The 23,004-nt window shown below is 36.8% G+C and overlaps 1 protein-coding gene across 3 annotated transcripts in view; it reads left to right on the top strand.

Moving 5' to 3' along the window:
- The window catches only part of Fer (FER tyrosine kinase), a 323,903-nt gene that overhangs the window by 131,970 nt on the left and 168,929 nt on the right, over positions 1–23,004 (top strand). For all 3 annotated transcript variants that reach the window (XM_013351613.2, XM_005361336.2, XM_005361337.3), the window contains 2 exons: positions 6,564–6,767; positions 14,998–15,120. In XM_013351613.2, coding sequence (XP_013207067.1) covers positions 6,564–6,767; positions 14,998–15,120 — 327 coding nt within the window. The remainder of the gene's footprint in view (positions 1–6,563; positions 6,768–14,997; positions 15,121–23,004) is intronic.

The following is a 23,004-nucleotide window of genomic DNA, read 5'->3' as shown; positions in this document are numbered from 1 at the left end:
TGTTTTTTTTTCTTAGCCTGTAAGTTTTCTCTCTCTCTCTCTCTCTCTCTCTCTTTCTTTCTTTCTCTCCCTCTCCCTCCCTCCCTCCCTCCCTCCCTTCTCTCTCTCTTTCTCTTGTGTGTGATAGTGTCACGCACAGTTTTTAGTTTTGATGAAGAACACATTATGTTTTGTGACTTTGATGTCATATGTAAAAAGCACTGCCCAGCTCAAGATGGTGGCAAATATTCATCCTTGTTTCCTTCACAGATCTTCACATATGCCTTGAAACAAGGGGAGTTACTTTTATATGTGGAAAGGGGTGGAGGTCTAAGTTCATTCTTCTCCATTTGGAAGCATATTTGTTTAAAATATTTAGAAATCAGCAATTATGAATCACTGTTTATTTTTTAAAGGGGGGTGGTGGGTTTCAAGACAGGATTTCTCTGTGTAACAGCCATGGCTGTCCTGTTGTAGACCAGCGTGGCCTTGAACTCACAGAGCTTTGCCTCCCTAGTGCTGGGATTCAAAGCATGTGCCACCACATCTGACAAATTTTTAAAGTTCAATTTTAGGTAAAATAAAGCATATATATATATATATATATATATATATATATCATTTACATATGAAATTTATCATAATAGTTTTTTTAACTGCCATTGCTGTTAGTCTGCATACTTTTTAATGAATGGTTAAATTATGGAGGTAACTTTAAAGCACTCCAGTGGGATATTTGGATCCTGACGGAAGGAAGGACATGAGGGAGTTAGCTGAGATGAACTAGGCTCAACTGTGGATTGCTCTGATGTGTCAGCTATTACTATCCATTGTTTGGTTAAGGTTACATTTTAACATCTTATATCAGCTCCCAGTAAGTGCTTTTTCAGCATATGAAGGGAGCCAAATAATACATCATTTATATCCCAGAGCCTGGGACCAGCTCCTCATCCAATATTTTTCCATCTTCACAAGACTGTCATTTTGCACTGAGAACTGTTTGCCAGACCCTGCTTCTGAAGCCAGAGACAGAGGTGTTGGGCAGTATTAGCTGCACCTCTTCAAGCTCCTGGCAGTCTTAATGGTTCATTTGAGTTAGAAAGCTTTCAAACCATATTGAAGTTACTGAGACTTGTTCCCACCATACCAGGAATATTGCCCTTCCTCCAAGGCTCTCTTTATATAGAATTGCTCTAATGTGGCTGAGCAGCCCTATTGTTCCTTGTCACAATCATGTGAGAACTGGTGTTACTCCTCTGATCTATATAATGTCCCACCAATTATAGCACTCTTTGAAAAACATTATTTAAAATCAGATTCTTATAAGTCTTAGTCCAAGTTATTGTTGTTTAATCCAAAACATTTTTGTTTAAAGATCAAAAGGTTTAAATTAGTCAATCCTGTCTCTATAAAAGTCATTTACTGTATTGACATAAGTATTATTTTAATTTTAAGAACCTTTGAGATGGGCATGGTGGTGCACACCTTTAATCCCAGCACTTGGTAGATCTCTTGAGTTGGAGGCCAGCCTAATCACAAAGTGAGTTCCAGGACAGTCAGGGCTGTTATACAGAGAAATCTTGTAAATGAGGGGAACCTTTGAATGAGAATTTGAACGTGAAATACATGTGCTTCTATTTAGATAGAATCATTTGTTTGCATTTTTCTTGAAAACTATATTATAGCTATGTTTAAGCGTTTATTAGTTCAGTATCAGTATTATGATACAAACTTCCCACCACCAGCATGGGGAGAATGTTATTGTTCTCATGTAGTTTCCAGCGTTCATTTTTGTGTCTAGAATAATGTTGTTATTCCCATAACAAGACAAATTAAAATTAAATATTAACACATATTAACAGTCAGTTGTCTTCTATTATTCTTAAGGTCTTAATTTACTGTTTTCATTTTTAAAGTGTTAAAAAGAAAGTAACAAGGAAATATAAATGTTTCATGTTAGTGTAGCCATATGCTAATTTCTTCTGCATGGTCATATTCAGGAACATCAAAGTTATTCTCTGAGTCGCAAGTTTTGAATTACTTGTATTATATATAAATTTCAAGAAGGGCTTATTGGGATTAATTTTGTCTAATTTTTTTTGTCTGAACCCAAATCTGTTCTTCCATGTGTTAGTTCAGAAGTTTAAAATAAGCACATTGTGTCACCGTCTTGTATTCTGCTGAAGTATGGCTACATGGTGATTACTGCAGTGATCTCCGTACACTTTAGCTGAAATGCGTGCCGTGACACTGCCAGTGACTGCGAGTGACAGTGTGCTGTCACTGATACTGGGGCACATTTTATAAAAAATTTGTTTTCTTAAGCACAAAATTCAAAGCACAAAACTGAGTTATTCTCTCAAGATCATTCCCCCTTCCCTCCCAAACATACTTCATCTTCAAATCTATCAATAACTTTTTTGATGTTAGTTGAACCTCATATCCGTTCAGAGTTTCTGAGTTCTCCATACTCTCCCAGCTTTTCTGGGCAGTCGACTGACTAGGGAGAGATAACAGACTGTGGCATCCTTGCTTCTGCCACTGTTCCATCAGGAAGACCCTTGAGAATGACATTATATGGATTCCTCATCTTTGGGCACTTTTGCTGTTGGAAAGACTTAGAAATAGTTTCCTACTATAGTATAAACAAACAAACTTGGATTTACTATATTAAATATATTGTGATAAATATGGAAAACAAAAATCCAGTTTTTCTAATTACCTTCTTTAGAAAGGATCAGCTCTTGGTATCAGTTCACAAAGCGCTTTGGACAGATTTCACACTCATTTTTAAATGTAGTGCCCTCTACTTGATTACCCGTAGTTCGTTTGTTGTATGTTATTATTTTTATTGTTGTTGGCACTAAAAGTAAAAAGGCCCTCTATACTTATGAAAAATTGTCACATCATGTACATATTTTTAAAATTTAAGTGTCATAGATGGAAGAACAATCACCATAATGTAAAATATGCTTGAGGCCTATTGGATTGGGACATTTTCTTTTTGCCACCAGTAAGATGAATTTTGGGTAATGGTATGTTGGACTTGAGTGTGCATATTTTAGCCCTCTTCAGTGGTACAGATTAGTGAAAGCTATCTTCAGAAATAGTTTTTATTTACTACCTAGTTATCATAAAGTTCATAATATCAGCCTATAAATCCTTTTATTTGGGTGTTTGTATGCTTACCTTTTACTTATCTTCTTACTCAGCTTTCCTTTTCTGATACAAAGTACGTGAGATAAATGACTCTGAGGGGGAGAGGCTCATTTCAGCCCTTGGAGGAAGTACATGCTCAGAGTTTACCAGCCATGAAGGAGTTTGTGTGTGGGTCCTTTCCAAGGATATGCCACCACATGGTCTGTCTTCTTTCCTTTGGCTCCACTCACCATGAGCCTATTAAAAAGTGTAAGCAGAGACTGCTTATTCGTTTCCAGATGTCCAGACTTAAATAATCATACAGAAGCTGTATTAATTGTAACACTTTGGCCAATAGCTTAGGCATATTCCTAGCTAGCTGTTACATCTTAAATTAACCTATTTCTATTAATCTGTGTATTGAAATGAGGCTGTGGCTTACTAGTGACAGCATGTAACTCCTTTGGCAGTTACATGGCATCTCTCTGACTCTGCCTACTCTCTTTCTATATCTCTGTACAGATTTTCTGCCTGACTTTACTCTGCTAAGCCATTGTTTGAATCAACCAATAAAGCAATACATATACAGAAGGATATCCCACATCATCTCTCCTTTTTCTGTCTAGTTGAAAAGGAAGGTTTTAACTTTAACATAGTAAAATTATACAAAACAGTTATCAAGCAGGAATTATAGTTACAATATTTAACCCATTTACTATTTGGCAAATTAAGGAAAATATTCTATCATCTATCCTATCTTTGGAGTCTAAAGTTTTATGTTTAATTTATCTTTTATCATGAATAAGGAAAACTATAACTATTTGTCTTCAACTCTATCAAAGACCCGAGAAGGATATACTATTGCTTAATTAAACAGGAAATGCATTGTAAGCAACTTCTAAACTTTTAGAAATGACAGAGACCTCTTGTTGTCTGGACAGTCACCCAAAGCTCTTCTGTAATGGTGGGGCATCCATCTTCAGCCTTCAGGCCCATAGCATCTGGCAGACTTTTCCATGAAGCAGGACATTTTAGATCTGTTCTGTCTTGTACTGACAAAGTTCATCAGTTGCTTTCTTCTGTGTCCTGCATAATGTCTGGCAGTTTCTTCTTTGAAGCAGGAACCCTGAAGGGCCATCCCATCTTTTGGAAAGTTTAGCAGTCATTTTTCGGTGGGTCCTACATGTCCAGTTTATATAGCATACCATCAAGTAGTCCAGGCAAAAGCAGTTTCTTGCCCAAATGGCTAGCAAACTCCATAAGGAGCCTCTTTGATGCCCATCTTCCTCTTGAAGTTATTGGTGCTGCCAGAAGCAGACATGTTTCAGTGTTGAGAAAAGTCTAAGTTCTTAAAATCTTTAAATGTCATTTTCTGTAGGTCTTTGAAGTGTTGAAGCTTTTTTTATGTAACTGAAATATCTAGAAGGCCTAATTAACATGACTATAAATTTGACTATTATAAATGACTATTAATCTGTAATTTTTAATTATACATTACATTTTTAAATGAGCTGCACGAACACAATACCATAAACAAGAGCAGAAATACATATACACAGTGTAACAAAATCAGCTGTAAATTTGTATCAATAGAACAAAAATCTGTACCAATATAAAGTATTTCATCTCTGTATATCATATTCCCCCCGTTTTTTAGAGATTGACTGTGACCATTAGTCACTTATAACCAACCCCATTTAAATGAAAGTAAACATTTATAAACAATCATTTTTGGAATTTGGGCATAGTTTTCTCCAAACTACTTCCTACTGTTTGTTGGGCAAAGTATTTTTAGGGCTCGCGAAAACATTTTGGGGGAGAGTCTTGTTTCATCAAACCACATTAGTCTGGAAGGAATCCACAGGTTCTCATCTTCTATGGAAACAAAAGCAGAATCTCTTTTCTAAATTAACATCCTTAAGACTCAAATTTTGAAGTCAAGACACCTTTATGTTGGTTTAGTTTAGCAGCCCCTAGAATCAAATGTCTCTCTGCAGTCAAAAAATTCAAAGAAAACACAGTAAAATGCATAATCCAAACTCTGTGTATTTTCCATCTTTACATGACTTATTTGTCTTTACTCTATTACTTTTTAATATTTATTTTATTATCTTTGCTCCTTTAATCTTTAACTGTTTGTACTTCTCTTTCTGTCTGTACTCCTTTTCCTCTCTCTCAAACTTACGTACATTTTTTAAACACACTGTGACTCATTCTGAGGTTTATTTTTGTCTGAATCTGTCTTTGTTGCATATCTGTAACCACTTTCTAACTAGGAGCTTTTCTTAAAATGCTAAGTCGTATGGCTAACCGGTGACAGCATGATACACCTTTGGCGGTTACATGATGTCTCTCTGACTCTGCCTGCTCTTTCTATATATCTCTGTTCAAATTTCTTGCTGACTTTGCTCTGCTAAGCCATTGGCTGCAGCAACTTTATTCATCAACCAATAAAAGCAGCACATATACAGAAGGACATCTGACATCAACGAAGTCTTCAACACAGGGCTTTTGGAGGACATTTTATATCCAAACTGTAATTTTATTATTGATCCTGATTTTTTCAAACTTATGGTATGTTTTCATGGGGATCTTTAATATTGCATTCTGAGAACCATAATAATTGGTGTAAAATGTTATACCTTACCCATGAAATACTCCAATAGTACAAGGCAGTTTAGTTCTTGTGAATGACTAGAATACAAGAGAAATTGTGACCATAGCATGTTTAATTTCATCACCACTAATTTCTGGAATTTCACAGCATCATAGCTAGCCCTTGCTTATTTCTGCTCTTTATTATGAGCATGTAACCTCCTAAAACAGTAGGTGACTTGCTTTTCTTCTGTTTCATGACTTACAATCATTTCCACATGTGTTGTGTTTATATCCTGCTCATTTTCTTTCCCCAGGGATTTATCTGCATAGCTTTGCAAAACCAAGGCCAACCTTGTGACAGAGTAGTGGCTTAACAGAAGTAAGATGGAGGAGCGAGAGAGAGTACTTAGCCAGGCAGCTCGAGGTTGAGCCGAGACCCATTCCTGCCTACCATTATGTACAGTGCATAGTCTGAGTAGTCCAGAGTTAATAATTCAGTGAAAAAGCAGGTTTAATGTGTTTGTTATAAATTTTTATGAATATACTTCCTAATTTTTCTGATTGATAAATATTGTTTAATAGATTGATTTTATGATAAGGGGTATAAGGGTAGGACTGCAAACTTTAAACTAATGTTCCAGTGCATGATGGAGAGAAAGTATTGAAGGACGTGTATTTGTGCTAGACTTCGGTCCTCGTACTTCAGAGGATATTTTCCTTAGTAAGTTTTATCATTTAATTTTTAATTGACTGATGAAATCAGATCATGTGTAATAAGTATTTTTACTTGCAGTGAATTTTATTAGGACAATTTTTTTTCTAACTTGGTTTTTAAAACATTTGTTCAGCTCTCTGACATGATCTCTATGAGTGAGAAGCCCCTGGCGGAGCATGACTGGTACCATGGTGCAATCCCTAGGATAGAGGCCCAAGAGCTTCTGAGGCAGCAAGGAGACTTCCTGGTACGCGAGAGCCATGGGAAACCTGGTGAATATGTCCTTTCCGTGTACTCAGATGGCCAGAGGAGGCACTTCATCATCCAGTTTGTCGATGTACGTTCCCAGTCTACTTCCTGGGTATCTACTGATGGAATCCACTGTGGTATACGTGAAATGTACTGATGCATGCTCTATAAGAAATGCTTGCCACACTATAAGTTTAACATTGGAATTTCTTCTTAGATCCATAAATATGATGCTCTAAAATGGATTAAAATCTTAAATCATAATGAGAAAATATCATATTTAAAAGTTAATAAAATTAAATTTAAATGTAAATATATAGGAGGTTGAATTTGAGTACTAACGTATTTTAAATTAAAAACAAAAGTAATGTAAATACCATGTATTTTTCTTCCTATAGTAAAACACAGGATTATGAAATGTGTACTTTTGAAGGCACTTCTCTAGCTAGTTTCAAACTATGATATATTTTATTGAGTGAAATACTTTTTAAATTATTTTTCTGTTTTTTTATAATACCATTTGATATTAATAAACAATAAATAGAAAATTATAAAGATATATAAATGACATATTCACTTTATTCTAAAACTAATTTACTTTTTGAACATTTAGAATTGATAAACTGCTTTCTTTTAAGAAGTTATTTATGATTATTGTGTGTGTATCATGTTGGGGGGAAGGCTGGTGCTGCTATGCACATATGTGGAGGTCAATGAGAGCTCTCAGATGTTACTTCTTTCCTTCTACCTGTGGGTTCTGGGGACTCAGACTCAGATCTCCAGGCCTTTGCAACAAATGCATTTACGCATTGTGCCATCTTGTAGGCCCCAAGTTTTGTCAAACCATTGTCAAACCGTGCCCTGTTATGTTGTCTTTATTAAGCACTCAATAGATGAATAGTAATTTTGACATTTTTGCTTTTACTGATTGAGAAATTTATAGTGGCTATTTTTTGCAAATGGAAGAATTGTTGCTTGTTTTTATTATATTTCACTCCATCATTCCAAATTAACTGCATTTGAAATTGCCTGTCGACAGTGTTTGAGTTTCTGTTGCAGCACAAGAGTGATATTAGTTAATATAGAAAGATTAAGCCATGACATAAACAGAACCTGTAGGATTTCAAGGACTTAGTAACTTACATACATATCAGTTTGAACTTAGGGTTGACTGAGCCATGAAATTTAGATTGACAGGCAATGATAAATAAAATTAAAATGAAATTTATTTTAAAATAAAACTTTTAAAGTCTTCCTATAATGGCATTGTTTATTCTCTTGTTCATTCTTTCAGGAAATATTTATTGAGTATTATGTTAGGACTAAGCATGTGAGTCAGCAACAACATAAAATTAACACAAAATTAGAGGTGGTATTTAACATATGAAATTTAGTAGTTAGATAAATATGTAAAAGAGGTACTAATAAATCTTAAGGGAAAGATAGACTGTAATATAATAATGGCAGAATTCAATACCCAGCCTTCACCAGTGACCAGATCATCTAACTACTAGATAATCAGCAAAGGAAAATTGGAGTCAACCCATGTTCAGACACAATGAACCTAAGACATTTTAGAGCAGTACATCTAACAGCCATTGTCTAAACTGCACCCTGAGCATTTTCTGGAACAAATCACATGTTGAGCTACAAAAAATATCTTAACAATTTAAAAAAAATTCAAAGTTCCTTTCTGAGAACTTTGGTGTAAATCTAGAAGTCATCAATGGGGGACACTCTAAAAGCAGCATTAGATACTTGGAAGTCAGACACTGTCTTGAGGAAGCAAGCCACTGAAGACATTAAATGAGAAGTATAAGATTCTTGAGGCAAATGGAAATACATTACACTAAACTTACAGACTATGGCAAACACCATTGTCAAAGGGAAATTCTTAGCAACCAGCACCAACATTCATAAAACAGCAGCAAGACTTTAGCTGGAGACCTTTGATGCTTCCTAAGGAACTAGAAAACCAAGAACCAAATCAGTACAACGCAATGTTAAACATCGGAGCAGGGATAAATAGAATACTTGGGAAATGCAAGGACAAATGGAATATGTTGGCTTTTGGAAAAGATAGACTTAAAAAGCCTTTAGCTAAGTGAAGAACAGTACTCGGTGTCAGAGATGAGTGTAAGGCATTGCAGCCGACATTACCAACAAACACAGGATCATCTGAAAGGACTGTGAACAAGTATAACAACAGGGAAAATATCAGTGCTGGTGAGATTGCTCAGCTGGTAAAGGCACTTGCCACCAAGCCTGTTGGACTCACGTGGTGGAAAGAAAACTGAGTCCTGAAAATTGTTCTCTGCCTCACACAGACCCATGCCCTTCCCCCATACGTGAATAAAAAGAAAATCTAGAAGACCAGATAAATTCTGTGCTATGTAGGTTACCAAATTTGAATAATGCATATACCCTCCCCCCAGTTGTTTGAGACAGAGTCTTACTGTGTAACTGTGGCTAGCCATGAACGTGGGATTTTTCTGTCTCAGCCTTTATGAGCCCTGAGATTGAATCAGTAATAAATGATTACATTTACTAAAATGACAATAAAAATTTATTAGTAAAATTGCCGTTGAATCACTTTTTCAAATCAAAGAAAAACTCAACACTTGAGGCTTTCCTATAAAATCTACCAATATTTAAAAGACTAGTGCCAGTTTTCCCAGAGTATTTAAAAAATTGAAAAAGAATCCTTAAAAACATACACATGCCTATACTAGATAAGAAACAATCTCAGAATAAATTTATAGACCAATACCACTTATGAACATAGACATAAAATGTTAAATAAAATGCTGGCAAGCTGCATTTCATGGCACATTGGAAAAGATCATTCTCTGTGATCAAATGATGCAGGAATGCTTTAGTGTAAAATAGCTGATGTATTAACAGAGTCAAATGCAGAAACATAGGGAGCGAAATTTAAGTAGACACTAAAAGCATTTTACAAAATTCAAAATTGATCCATGGTAGAATACCCTACATGGTAGAATACAGTTCAGGGTGGAAAGAATAACTGCAGCCCAGGGAAGGTGATTATGGCAAACCCACAGCTATTGCCATACCGAGTGGAGAAGTCATGGAGAGCTTCCTTCTAACTTCTGGAAAAGACAAGGTTGCCCATTGTCATTGCCTTTTGTCAACATAGGATGGAAAGCCCTTGCCAGAACAATTGGCAAGAGAAAAAGAAATAAAGGAAATTCATAATAACAAAGAAAAAAAAGCAATTTGCCCTTGTTAAAAGATGACCTGATTTCATGCATAGAGATTTCTAAAAGACATTAAAAAAAAAACCCTGTTGGAACTAATAAGTTCTATAAAATTGAGTATCCAAATCAGCACCCCAAACACATTTGTATTTCTGCATGCACTTGATCTTAGCTGAAAGTCTCAGTGATGATCATGTTTCTATATGCTGAGAAAACCTACCTATCCCCCCAAAAGTGAAAATAACAGTTCCATTTCGCACAACCATAAACACTCACCACAAATTTAACAGACAAGTAAAAGGAAAAGAAAAATTTAAAACATGGATGAAGGATCCTGAAAATCATACAGATATATACACAGATATCCTATATGCATAAGAAGATCAGTATGACTAAAATGTCCCCATATGATATACAGACTTATCAGCAAAGAATTATGATAAATAATCTCAAAGTTCATAAGAGACTATAGATAAACCTGGATAGCCAAAACAGTCTTGAGCAAAAAGAAGCTGGGGCATCACATAACCAGACCTAAAAATGTACGTTTAAGTTGTAGTCATCAAAGTGACATTAAAAACAGAGAGAACCAGCTGGACAGTAGTGGTACATGCTTTTAATCCCAGCACTTGGGAGGCAGAGGCAGGCAGATCTCTGTGAGTTTGAGACCAGCCTGGTCTACAGAGCGAGTTCCAGAACAGGCTCCAAGAAGCTACAGAGAAACCCTGTCTTGAAACAAAACAAAACTATATTCCAGTGAGCAGAATAGAGAGGCAGAAACCAACCCACACATTGTGACCAGCTGATTTCTGTTGGGGACAAGTATACACCATGGCTCTGTTAGGTAAGTGGTGTTGGGAACATTAGATGCCCATATGCATAAGAATGCAACTGCTCTTTCTTACAGTAACAAATATCAAATCTATTAAGGCTTATTCATAAAATCATAACTTCTGAAACTGCTAGAAGAAAACAGGAGAAATGCTTTAAGATACTGGCCTGGGAAGTGGTGTTTTGATATGTCCCCAAATACAGACTACAGAAAGATTGTTTGCTGTGTTTATGTCAAACTAGCAAAACTTCTGCACGAAAAAGGAAGCTATCAACAGAGTAAAGAGGCAGATTAAGAGAATCAAGAGAGCATGTTCAAACTATACAGCTGAAGAGGTTATTCCCACAATGTGTAAGGAATTCAAATATGCCAATAGCACAAAACCGAATAAACCAATTTAAAAAGAAGAAAGGTCTCAATAGCCTTTTAAGCAATTTTCTATTTTTTACAAAATTTATTGAGAATATAATTATATCACTTTCTCCCTTCCCCTTCTTTCCTCCAGATCCTCCCAAGTCTTTTCCCTCCATCTCCTTCTATGTTCCCTCCTTTCTCAAACTGATAAATGCACATACGCTTGTGTTTGCAATCTATAAATACAGCTTGCCAAGTCTTCTTGTTGTTTATGTGTGTGTGGTTTGGGCCTGACCACTTTGTATTGGGCAGCCATCTAGAGGGCTCGTCCCCGGGAGGGGCTGGTCTCCCTCTCAACCATCACCTATTGTCTGTAGTTCCTTGTCCAAGGGTGTGAACACCCTGTCACAGTGACATTTCTGTCTTAGAAGAGGAAGTGCAAATGGCAACAGTCATTCATGGAAGATGTTCAACATATCTAATCATATAAATTAAGACCACCAAGACAGCATGTTGTTCTTGTGAAAATGTCTGTTTTCAGAAGACAAACTAAGAGTAAAAACTGTGAGGAAATGAAGGGGAAAAAAAGAGGTCTTCATGTGTTTGAAATGTTAATTAGCATAGCTGTTATAAAGGTCATTGTGAAGCTCCCTCAAAAATCTGAGCACAGAATGACATGATCCAGACGCCCTCTTCCTTGGATCACACGGCTAGTTGAGATGAACATGTTAAAAAGATCTATTTCCATTGTTTCCCCTACACTATTCAGAATAGTCAGTGTCACCCTAAATGTCCCGTACCTGGGTAAAGAAAAGGTGGTGTTGAGTGTGCACCACAGCATACCGTTCAGCCACAAAAAGTTTGAAATCCGGTCATAGCTCACAGTATGGGTGTGCTAGGATCACGTTGTCCTGAGGAAGAATCCAAGTGGAAGACGCTGGCTGTGTCGGGGCCCAGCGTTGAGTGGTCACTACAGAAGTTGGGAAGAGTAGGGGGAGCGGTCCATCAACAGGTCCAGTGGTCCAGAGTTATTATTTGAAATAGGAATAAGTCCTGGTTTTCATGGCATAGTTGGTAGAACATAATTGACAACAATGCCTTATATATGTCAAAATAGAAGACTTTTTATGTGCTAACCATAACGAAATGAGCAAAGTTTCAAGCGATGGCTTTGCTGCTTCCTGAATACCCTGTTTCCAGACATAGCCTTGAATGAAAGTATCACATTGTAGTTCAGATATGGAGAAAGCTTTGGCCAATAGCATGTGTTTTTAAATTAGGAAATGGAAAGAGATTAGATATTGATCAAGTTCACTTTGAGGTGATTAAATCTCTGCATTACTTAGCTTTATTATTGCAGTCTCCAGGCTCTAAGCCATGTTTTAAATTCATGCTGTAAGTCTTCATGTGCAATAAAAAGCCAACATGTTTTTTGCACAACAATTCTGAATTTGTGACTTAGCCTGTATAGTGGATTTTTTCCCATTATATAGTAATCATGCAGCCATCATTAGGATAGGACAATAACTACTCTGAAGTTTATATCAGGGTAGATTTGAAGTTTCATTCTGTATGGGCTTCAATTTCGTACTTATTATTAAACATTATACTTTGATATCTCATGCTCATGAGTGTGTGAACTTTCCTTTGTTTGTAAGCTATCTACTTTGTCTCCTTTACTTTACAACATGCAGTCATTCATGTCATTTCTATATATTTATTTCTACGTGTCACGCCGTATATGGAGCATAAGGCTATCACACTGAGCAGAAGGTGAACAAATTTGTTGCCTAATATCCCTGCGTTCTAGAAGGGAAACAGATAATAAAAAATGTAAGTTAAACTGGGGCTGGAGGGATAGCCCAGAGGACCCTAGTTGGAGTCCCCCAGCATCTGTGCTAAATGTCTCACAACCACCTGTAACTGCAGCTTGTGGGAATCCAGCACCCTTTTCTGTTCTTTGTGGGTATGCACATACCTTTAAGAATAAATAAAATATATGTGATGATAGGGTCAAAGGATTATAGTCATACATTCTAAGGAGAAAATGTCAATAAGGAAAAGAAGGTGATAAATTAGGAGGTGAAAGTGGAGATTGTATATTGTGTAGGTGACCAGCGTTAACGTCACAGAAAAGATAATTTGATGAAAGCCTGGCAGAGAAGCCAGTAAAGGAGATATTACCTGTGGGGCTGGCTGTCTTATAAATTAATTCATGTAGCAAACCACTCTGAGGAAGGAGTGCATATCATATTTTAGAGCAAGAAGGGCCTGGAGACTAATGATCCAAGGAGGAGTGGTGAGAGATAAGTAGAGAGACAGTGGTGAGCTCAGATTAGCATCTGTCTTTGTCCTTATGTGGAGGGAAGAGAGACTTTTAAGCAAAGCAAAGGAGAGATCCTTAGGGACAACATGCCCTAGTTGCTGTGTTAAGAGTAAATAGAAAGAGGAAGATGTAGAAATTGTTTATTTGTCGGGAATGTTGTTGGGCTTGGTGTCGTTAGTGCATGCTGCACTTCCATGCTATTCCATAGGCTCATCTCCCGACTGCTCTGTGCTGGGGAACTAACTCCCTTTCCATGGGAGTTTAGTCTGTTTTATCCAGCTTCCTGCTGTTCCTCACACACTCTTTCTCAGCCTGTAGCAGTCACTCCTGCTTCTCCTTTCTGGTTTTATGAGATTAGAAAGTTCAATTTCTTAATAGTTATCTTAAAATGCTTATTTACATTTGTATCTGCATACCTCCTGTGTGTTCAGTTAAGCCCAAGAAAGAAGCACACAGAAGCTTCTAGTACTTTGTGTCACAGTCGTCTGGCATTGAAAAGTGTGGCTACTGCATTCCTACTGTATTTACTGCTGTCAATTCTTATACCTAACTACTGGTCTACTTAAATAGGAAATCCAGGAATAACATGACAGAGTGTGAGAAGAAAAATGTTCTTACCTGGCTCAGCCATTAAGAGAATATGCTTTTTTTTTTTTTTTTTTTATTTTTTTGTATTTTCAGGACAAAAACTGATATGTCTTCAGGAACTAAGTTTGTTTCTCATTAGAAAGGACAACTTTGGAGCCTGTCCTGGACCTAGCTCTTGTAGATCAGGCTGGCCTCGAACTCACAGAGATCCGCCTGCCTCTACATCCCAAGTGCTGGAATTAAAGTGTGGAGGACAGAGTTCAATTAGGCTCCCAACTGCCTGTAAATCTAGCCAGTTCTGGCCTCCGTGGACATCCACACACATGGCTGTGCTCACATGGCACATACATTTCAAATAACAAAATAATTCTTCTAAAAAGGTGTTAAGCTCTGAGCCTGCTGATCTCTAAGGTATTGGCACTGATACTCTTTATTTCTTTATCTTCATTTCTTGTGCGAATGATGTTTGAATCTTTATTTATTGGCCAATACTACATTGGAGTCCTGTTGTAGAAAAACCTATTATATTAGCAAATAAAAATGATTTTAGGTATTAAGTTATTTATTGTTGTATCAGGCACCCTCAAACTTTGGACAGTATTTTTGGTACTGAACGTTTATTGAATGGAGCATGCATGGAGAAACATGCTAACATCTTCCTTATGTCTAAACTTGAGTGAACTCCTTGTTTGCTTGGTCACCGTTTTAGTAAAATGCAATTCTGTTATCCTCTCTTCATACCGTAATTATGATGTGAGGTATATGTATTTTGAAAATTTTTCAGTCAAAAGATTTGGCAGTGGACTAGAGTTTCATTTTTTTTGTCTACTTTTAATTTTTACTATCTAACAAGTGTGTGGTTGAGCATTGTTAAATATGTTTATGTTGCTGTATACTGACAGCTCTCCTTAAATAGAACTTAACTCATGGATAAAGATGATGTTTTTTTCTGAAACAATGGCTTCCTAATAATTCTGCTTTGTTGTTCTCCCTCTAGAATCTGTATCGATTTGAGGGCACTGGGTTTTCAAATATCCCTCAGCTTATAGATCACCACTTCTCAACAAAACAAGTCATCACCAAGAAGTCTGGGGTGGTTCTTCTCAATCCTATTCCTAAGGTATGTTGAACTCCATTTTGTGTGTGTGTGTGTGTGTGTGTGTGTGTGTGTGTGTGTGTGTGTTTAAAGAATACTCATTAGCGCTTTTCACAGTGAAGAAAGTTTTTAAGTTATGTGTTAAAGTCAGCATAAATCACTTCTGTGAATACCACTAACTCCTGGCATAGCTGAAATACAGACCTGCTTTAGTTTTATTAAGATGCATTGCCTTTCTGCTCAGTATTTGCTAGGATACATAATGGTCTCATTTCTTTCTTTTCCAATTCATCTTGAAAGATGTAAGATTCGTGCTTTGAAAGGTTCTAAGGAAAGATTTGAAGATGAACACATGAAAGAACATGTCTAGCAATTAGGAGTTTAGTCCAAATTTGAGGTTAGAGTATGAGATTTACAATGCAGTGCAAGTTTGGCACAGTTTGAAGCTATGCTGCTCTTCTCAGAAACCATACCTTCCCGGGCAGCCAGGTCAAAGGTTGCTTTAGGTCATTTTGACCCCTAAGATCTATCACACAGTTCTTTGATGTGCTCCGAGATGTGTGAGCTAGAAATGGGCATGAGAAATGTCGGCATGTTCCAGCCAGCACCTGAGGCACCTGAACCACAACAACAGTGGCCCCCATGAGCCGCTCAGCACTTGGAGTATTGGGGAATGGGGTTGGGTATGGCAGGAGCCCTTTCCATTATATGTATGTATGTATGTATGTATGTATGTATGTATGTATGTATGTATGTATGTATGTGTGTGTGTATATGTATATATGAATATGAGCAGCTTTTAAATCAAAGTGACAGTCCCAAGAATGCTGTTATAATTGGAAAAATTTTAAAGTTACTGTGTTTTCCCTTGTCAGTCTGGAAAATAATGTCTGTTTAGAGTGATCAGTCTCAGGACTTTACCATTAATACATTCAAAAAAGTAAATTCAGTTCTAATGCAGTATTGGCCCTACAGTGTATCCCCCAACATTTACTTCAAATTCATCTCATCACATCTAACTTCAGTTCGTTCTTCCCTCCTTCCACCCGACTTCCCAGAAGCCACAAGCCCGAGGTTACCTTTAACATCTTCTACACCAGCTTCTGCAGTTAGATGACAAGAGTTTTGTGTTCTTAATTAGCAGTGTGAACTTCAGTCCCAGTGTCTCCTATTATGAATCAACCTCAATTTAAAACACACATTTACCCATGTTAGGCTAATACAAAATAAACTGTTCATACATATCTTGATGCTTGGCTTCACAAGCCAGCCAAATATTTGCACACTCTGTAGGCTCAGTCAGGTCCACAATAGAGATCAAATCCATGATAGAAATTAGCTTGCAGACCTGCACCTGAGTAGGGCTATAGAATTTCAAATAAAATTACATCCCTCACTGCATAAAAATTTCCACGAAATGAACTTAGGTAATGGATTAGATTCTCTAGACTATTACATGGTCAATTATTATTTTTCTGTCAGATCTATAATACTGTGGAGTTGATTATCCCATAATTTTCTAGCACTAGCTATGCAAATAAGTGAATGTTGGAAGCTGTAGAAGGTTAAAGAGCTATAAATGATTGTTTTATGAGGTAAAAACTTAAAACTTATCTACCTATTAGCCTGATATAAAGGCCTAGTATTTGAAATATGAACATTAGTATCTGTTTATTGTAAACATTGCTATACCCTTGGTTCACAGTATCATGTTACTCTTTTTTTAAAGATAATTGTAATACAGAGTTATGAAAGACAATTTTCAGTTATGAGTGGAGAAGAAATTGATATGGATTTTGTTATGGTTGTGTTATCACCATATATCTTCCTTTGAGAAGTTATTTGTATTCTTATTACTGAATCTATTTCTTGATTTAAATTGTGTAAGAAGTTAATATATTTGACCATATAATATGCCATATAAAATTAGATAGAAAATACATAATTTTAATCTCTCTAGACTTTATTTTTTAGCCTATATAGAGAGCATTATTTTGTTTAGGTGCAGTTTTTGTTTTCCATGTATTTTTCTCCTATTCATGAAAACATAATTTTATTACTATAATGCCTACAGTGACTAAAGTATGTTTTAGTCTTTATTCTTTGCACTCCCAAGTGCAGGGAAACTAGACAACTAGAATGGGAGAACTGCTTGAGTTTTACCACTTAATAATGCTATTACTGCCTGGGTGCCTTACATCTGCTCCTCACCTGCATTGCCTCACAGAGCCCATGGAGGAGTCTAGGACAGGGCAAGTACTGTTGTCAGTAGGACCATCTGATCACCCATATTTGTCATCTTAAAGCAGCAAACCCAGTGGGCTTCCATGGCTTCTTCTTTCTTAGTTTAGCTGCTTCTCATGAAGCACTCCATCCAATGCCTTCTCTGTCTTGTATAAATAGTGTATTCTGGTCGGGTGTTCCCTCCTCCTTTTCTTATTTCTCCGTGGCTAACTTCTAATGGTTATGTATATGCACCTTTATAGACATCATGCATTCTAATTATTTTCTCTCCCTCAAGTGCAGTGTAAGTTTTAGAAGGCCAAAACTGTGTTTGACTTAGGATCCATGCCTCCCTAGTACTGGAAGAGTGCTAGACCAGAGTAAGCTTCCAGTGAATGTCAGAGGATTGACTCCATTCGTTAGTTCCTAGGACTTCCGAGTAACACCCCCACCTTTATCCTCTTCCCTTCCTTTGTTTGGGATCGAGTGCAGGGCCTCCTGAGAACCTAGCAGACACCCAGCCCTGGAGGCACAGCCCTAGCCCTTGGCTGACCCCCCCCCATATGGATTATCTTCGGTACTCCTCCCATATTGCTATGGAATAAGTTTTATCATTAGCTCTATTCAATGTTGTTGTTGCTCTTAACATCAGACAGGATGATGAGTGGGCGGCTATTGCTTTACATGGCAAAGGACTTGTGGGATAACACAGCAGACAGAGGCAGTGTTGGAGATTGAATCCGTGTTGTTAACCATGGATTGGAGCGTAGACTTTAGTAGAAGCTGGAAGAACTGTTTATTTTAAGGAATGTGAGTGTGGAGTCAAGGAAAGTGAGTCTTTTCTTTTGACATAATGCTAAATTGGAAAGAGCCAGCCACATATTCAATCCTATTCGTCTGTATAAAAGGCAAATCAGGAAACTAATACTGAGCAGAGCCGAATTTTGAGATACAATGTAGAATTTGAGAAAATATAAGTAAAAATTTACCTAATTTTGCATTTAAATGGCACTTCAGAAGTTTATTAAATTGGGTAAAGCTAGTTTTTCTCCAATATAGCTTTCATAGAAGAAACTGTCTGGATGGTCTCAAAGCTCAAGTGTTCATGAATAACCATCGGTCAGCCAGGCAGAGCCGCTTCTTGAGCCGTAGGCTGTGCTTGCCTTCTGGCAGAATCTGATAACTGTGGCTGTTTACCAGACTTTAGTGTGGATTGCCAAAATCTCACAGGCAGATAATGTTGATAAAGTAGTGCATTTCTCCATGACTGAGAGAACCAACTCATCTCCAGAAGAGAGGCTGTGGCAGCAGCACGAAGGATCAGTGAAATCAAAGAACATCCTGAGAGCAGAGGGAGGCTCCAGGGGAGGCGCTGCGCTGTTTCAGGTGACTCGGACGGCTGCCACGTCTCCCAGTGCTGCTGTCTATGGTTATGTTTTTATAGTGGCTATGACAAAGTTTTTTGTATGTTGAGTTTTCTTGGTTTAGCTTTTTTTGTGAAACCAGAGACTTGCTTTTCCCTACATCTGTGCCTACGTTCCTTAATTTTTTTTGTTTTGTTTTGTTTTTCGAGACAGGGTTTCTCTGTAGCTTTGGTTCCTGTCCTGGAACTAGCTCTTGTAGACCAGGCTGGCCTTGAACTCCCAGAGATCCGCCTGCCTCTGCCTCCCGAGTGCTGGGATTAAAGGCGTGCGCCACTACCGCCCGGCCTGATGCTCCTTAATTAATTAGGATCCTCTGGGTAGTTTTTAAGGTAATTTTACATTTCAATAAAGAGAATAGTGGAAAATGCTCATGGTTGAACACAGGAGATATTTACTTGCTGTGCACTCCCTGCTCAGCAGCATTCTGACCTGTCCTGAGTAGGGACTCCAAAACCAAAGAGTAAGGCGGTAACAGAGTGGCTGTGCTAATGTGGGGAGGGTATGGTTAGATGCTGTGCACTCTGTGGTATATGGAAAACAATAACTACTGTTTTTCATTTTAAAAACATTTAAAATTTAATTTTTGGTGATTTGATACATGCTGTCCTTGAACTCACACTGTGGCTGAGAATGAACTTAAACTTCTGGTCCTGTATCTCCACCTCAATACCATGCCTGGCTTGACTTAAATATTATCATCAAGTAAGGTTTCTTGGTATAGTTTAGGTAGAGATGTGAAAACCAAAGAGCTATCTTTGTGGTTACATGTACAGTAGAGGTAACAGTAAAATCATTAACAATTTAGCATGGACACCAGCCCATCAAAATGTTTCATCAGTCTGTTGGTATGTTCCCTAGATGGTTATCTCTCTCTCCCTCTCTCTCTCTCTCTCTCTGTGTGTGTGTGAACATATGTATATATGTTCTCTGGGATATAATGCTGTTCACTTTGAATAAACTGTAGGGGCCAGGATGCTGGTAATAGCTGTGCAAGAATGAGACTGGGAAATAGGCACAGATAGACTGACTTAATTTCTAGGTATATTTTTTAAAATGCCAATTGTTTGTTGAATACCTTAAGGCATTCACTTTGAGCAGAAACATTCATCAGGTTTCATAGTGAGTCTCTTAAAACAGAAAATTCATGTTTAATAATAATAAATTTTAAGGTACTTTTAAAAGTATTGATATAGTCATCCAAATACATAATAGTAAATTCCATGCTTGTCTAATGTTTTTTAAGCTATTTGTATGTTTGCAGTTAGTTCTTCTATGCTATCATTTAGATGGGAGTTTTAAAAGGTGCTATGTGTTTAAAATTTGAAAGGAAAGATGCTGTTTTTAACTCTTGAAAATGATATGATTAAATATGTCAGATTTCATTTATAGTTGTTAAAATCCAGTTTGTGGGAATTTTTCGAATTAGAATTCATGCTGTTTACACTTCTATTTACTTTAAGACTCCTTTAAAGTTTGATTTCTATTATTTTTAATTATGGTGTGTGTCTTTGGGAACAAGTGCCCATGGGGCACAGCAGTATCAGTCACCTGGAGCTTGAGTTAGCGGTGGCTCATATAGGTTCTGGGAACCAAACTGAGCTCTGTGGGAGGAGTATAATGCCACTCTTAACCACTAAGGGATCTCTCAGTCCCTTTAAAATCAATTCCATTCCTTAAAAAAAATTAATTAAGCCTATTGAGAGTGGAAAAGCACACACAGAATCACACACTATTTCTATAGGAATACACCAGAAATACATACATCTCCGTTTGGGCCTTCGGTTTGAGCAAAGAAAGAGAGCATCTTATGATAAATCTGTCATCACTGTCGGTTGTCTTCTGTGGAGCCCTAGGTTTATTCTCCAGAACTTGCTGGGGTGTCATCCTTGAGTCTCAGAGAAAAACTAGTTCATCTCAAAATTTAAAGCCAGTCTTGGTGACCAATATATTTTTCTTAGTGGTATTACATTTGTAATCCTATTTAAAACCTTCTTAAATACTGTTGTTTTTATTGTCGTTGTTGGGTTGTTGTGTGTGAGAGTGAAAAAGGGCGTGGTTATTTGGTAGGGAGTTTTATTTCTTAATTACCCTGCCAATATTTGAAAGGTAATGGAAAGAGACAGAAGAGACCTGAGAGAGATTAAAAGATTTTCGTTTGGAAATTCTTATCCCAGTTGAAAGGCAAGACTTCCTGTTCATAGTACAAATATGGCCTTGGGTGTATCCTTCATCTATAAAGTAATTATTAGGCCATTTATATAAGTAGACATAGGGGCATGTTGAAAACAGTAAATTAGATTCACATGATTTTTCGTATGAATATAGATACATGATGCATATTTTCCCTTTGTTCCTGTTGGAAGCTATAGAGTAGTGATAAAGAAAACAAGGAAAAAGAGCATGAGCTGAAGTTTTCCTAAAATTAGACTCCATTTATAGTACACATGGTTCATATGTATCTTAAAAGTATATTCTGTATTCTCATGCAGAAGGGCTGTTGTGTGAAGCACACTTAAATTAGGTGAATTAGTGTAAATTAGGAAAAGCATTTTGGAAAATACTACCAAGGGTCTTCAGAAGGTCAGAAGTAACACTGGCATATGCTGCTTTAATTCCTTTACTAGTTTTGCAATCAAAACCATGAAGTAAGCACATGCAAGAGATATCTTCACTGCCACGTTCACTGCAGCATGAATCAACTTTCCCAAGTAATGGAAACAACCCAAGTGTTCATGAACTGATGAATGAATAAAAGAAAATGCCTATAATATGATACTACTAAGATAAGTATGCATGATGTCATGTGGAAATTAAAAGAGCTGGCCTGATGCCAATGGAGTGGTGTTTATTAGGGCCACAGATAGAGGAGGAAATGTAGGATATGGGAAGACTGACCAGTGAATGCTAAGTTACAGGCAGGAATGAGATATCCTGGTGAGGTGTTAGGCAGCAGTGTTATTAACATTAATAATGAAATATTGTATGTTTCTTAAAGTTTGGAGAAAGTGTTTTGACTCTTTCCACCACTATAAATGATAAATTTGAAGAAAGAGTTATGTGGAACTTGATTTAAACATTGTGTAATATACACATGTATTGAAATATCATGCATTGAAATATCATGTGTTACTTCATTACTGGTTATAATTGTTATGAATTTCACCAAGCTCTGGCAAAATGCCTCTGAAAGTGAGGAATTTCCTTGGAATTTAAGCCTGTGTGTGCCTCATTTATTGTGGATGTGGGAAAGGAGTGGGGAAGATACAAATTTACATAATATTTAAGAGGTGATTCAGAGCTGTAAATATTTATCCCCAAAACAAACAAGCAAATAAATAAATAAAGTGACTCAGGCATCCGAATAAAAAATTAGGAAAACGCAAACCTACAATTAAGTCAAAGGAACGCAGAAGAAAAGAATAAAAAGAAAGCTTAAAATTACAAAGCTGCAAAAAGAAAGTATCAGTGCTGCTTTAAAAAGCTGTCTGTCTGCGTATAAAAGATTTGCTGATCAAGAAACACTCATTTCATAACATTCTAGATCTCATCAGTATACAAAAAGAAGCTAGTGATTGACAAAACAAGACAAAGAGCCAAGTAGAGTAATTGGCCATAGAGGTGAATAGACAGTTCAGAATTAGAAATACCTTTCAGTTCCTTTTAATGGTATTATAATTCTCCACTCTCAGTAGATAAAGAAAAATTAAAGCTATAATCAAATGCTGTTTCTATCTAGAATATTAATCTAAATCTCAGACTTTAATATCTAATTTTCTTGGTAACATAGCAAAGGCTCTCGTTGATCATTTGCTTTGGAGAGTATGATCTGAAAAACCCTTTCTACAAGGTAATTTGGAGAATTTGTCAAAATTATAAAATATGTAGCTTTGACTCAGCAGTAACTCATAATTTCTCTCTTTGTCACATTTATTTATGTGTGGGATTGTGTTAGCTAGTCACTGCAACATTGTCCACAGCATCAGCAGATAGAAATTTTTACTATTAGGGGCTAACTAAATAATTCACAGTCCTCTGTCTGAAGGAGTTCTGTTAGGGAGTTTTCTGTGTTCTGAGTAAAGAGAGTTCCTTGGTATATTGATTAAAAAGGAGAACACTACAAATCAGAGTTTATGTTGCATTGCTCTCATGTATGAAGATTAAGGCCTTTAAGATCATGTGCCTGAATTTTCTGAATTTTCTATGTGATCAATAAACACTGATCATATAGATGCGGAGTGGGTTTGTAGAGCTTTCTTTGACA

Source organism: Microtus ochrogaster, linkage group LG4 (genome assembly GCF_000317375.1).
Source record: "Microtus ochrogaster isolate Prairie Vole_2 linkage group LG4, MicOch1.0, whole genome shotgun sequence".
In the NCBI taxonomy this organism is placed as follows: domain Eukaryota; kingdom Metazoa; phylum Chordata; class Mammalia; order Rodentia; family Cricetidae; genus Microtus; species Microtus ochrogaster.
This window is presented reverse-complemented; position numbering and strand designations above follow the sequence as displayed.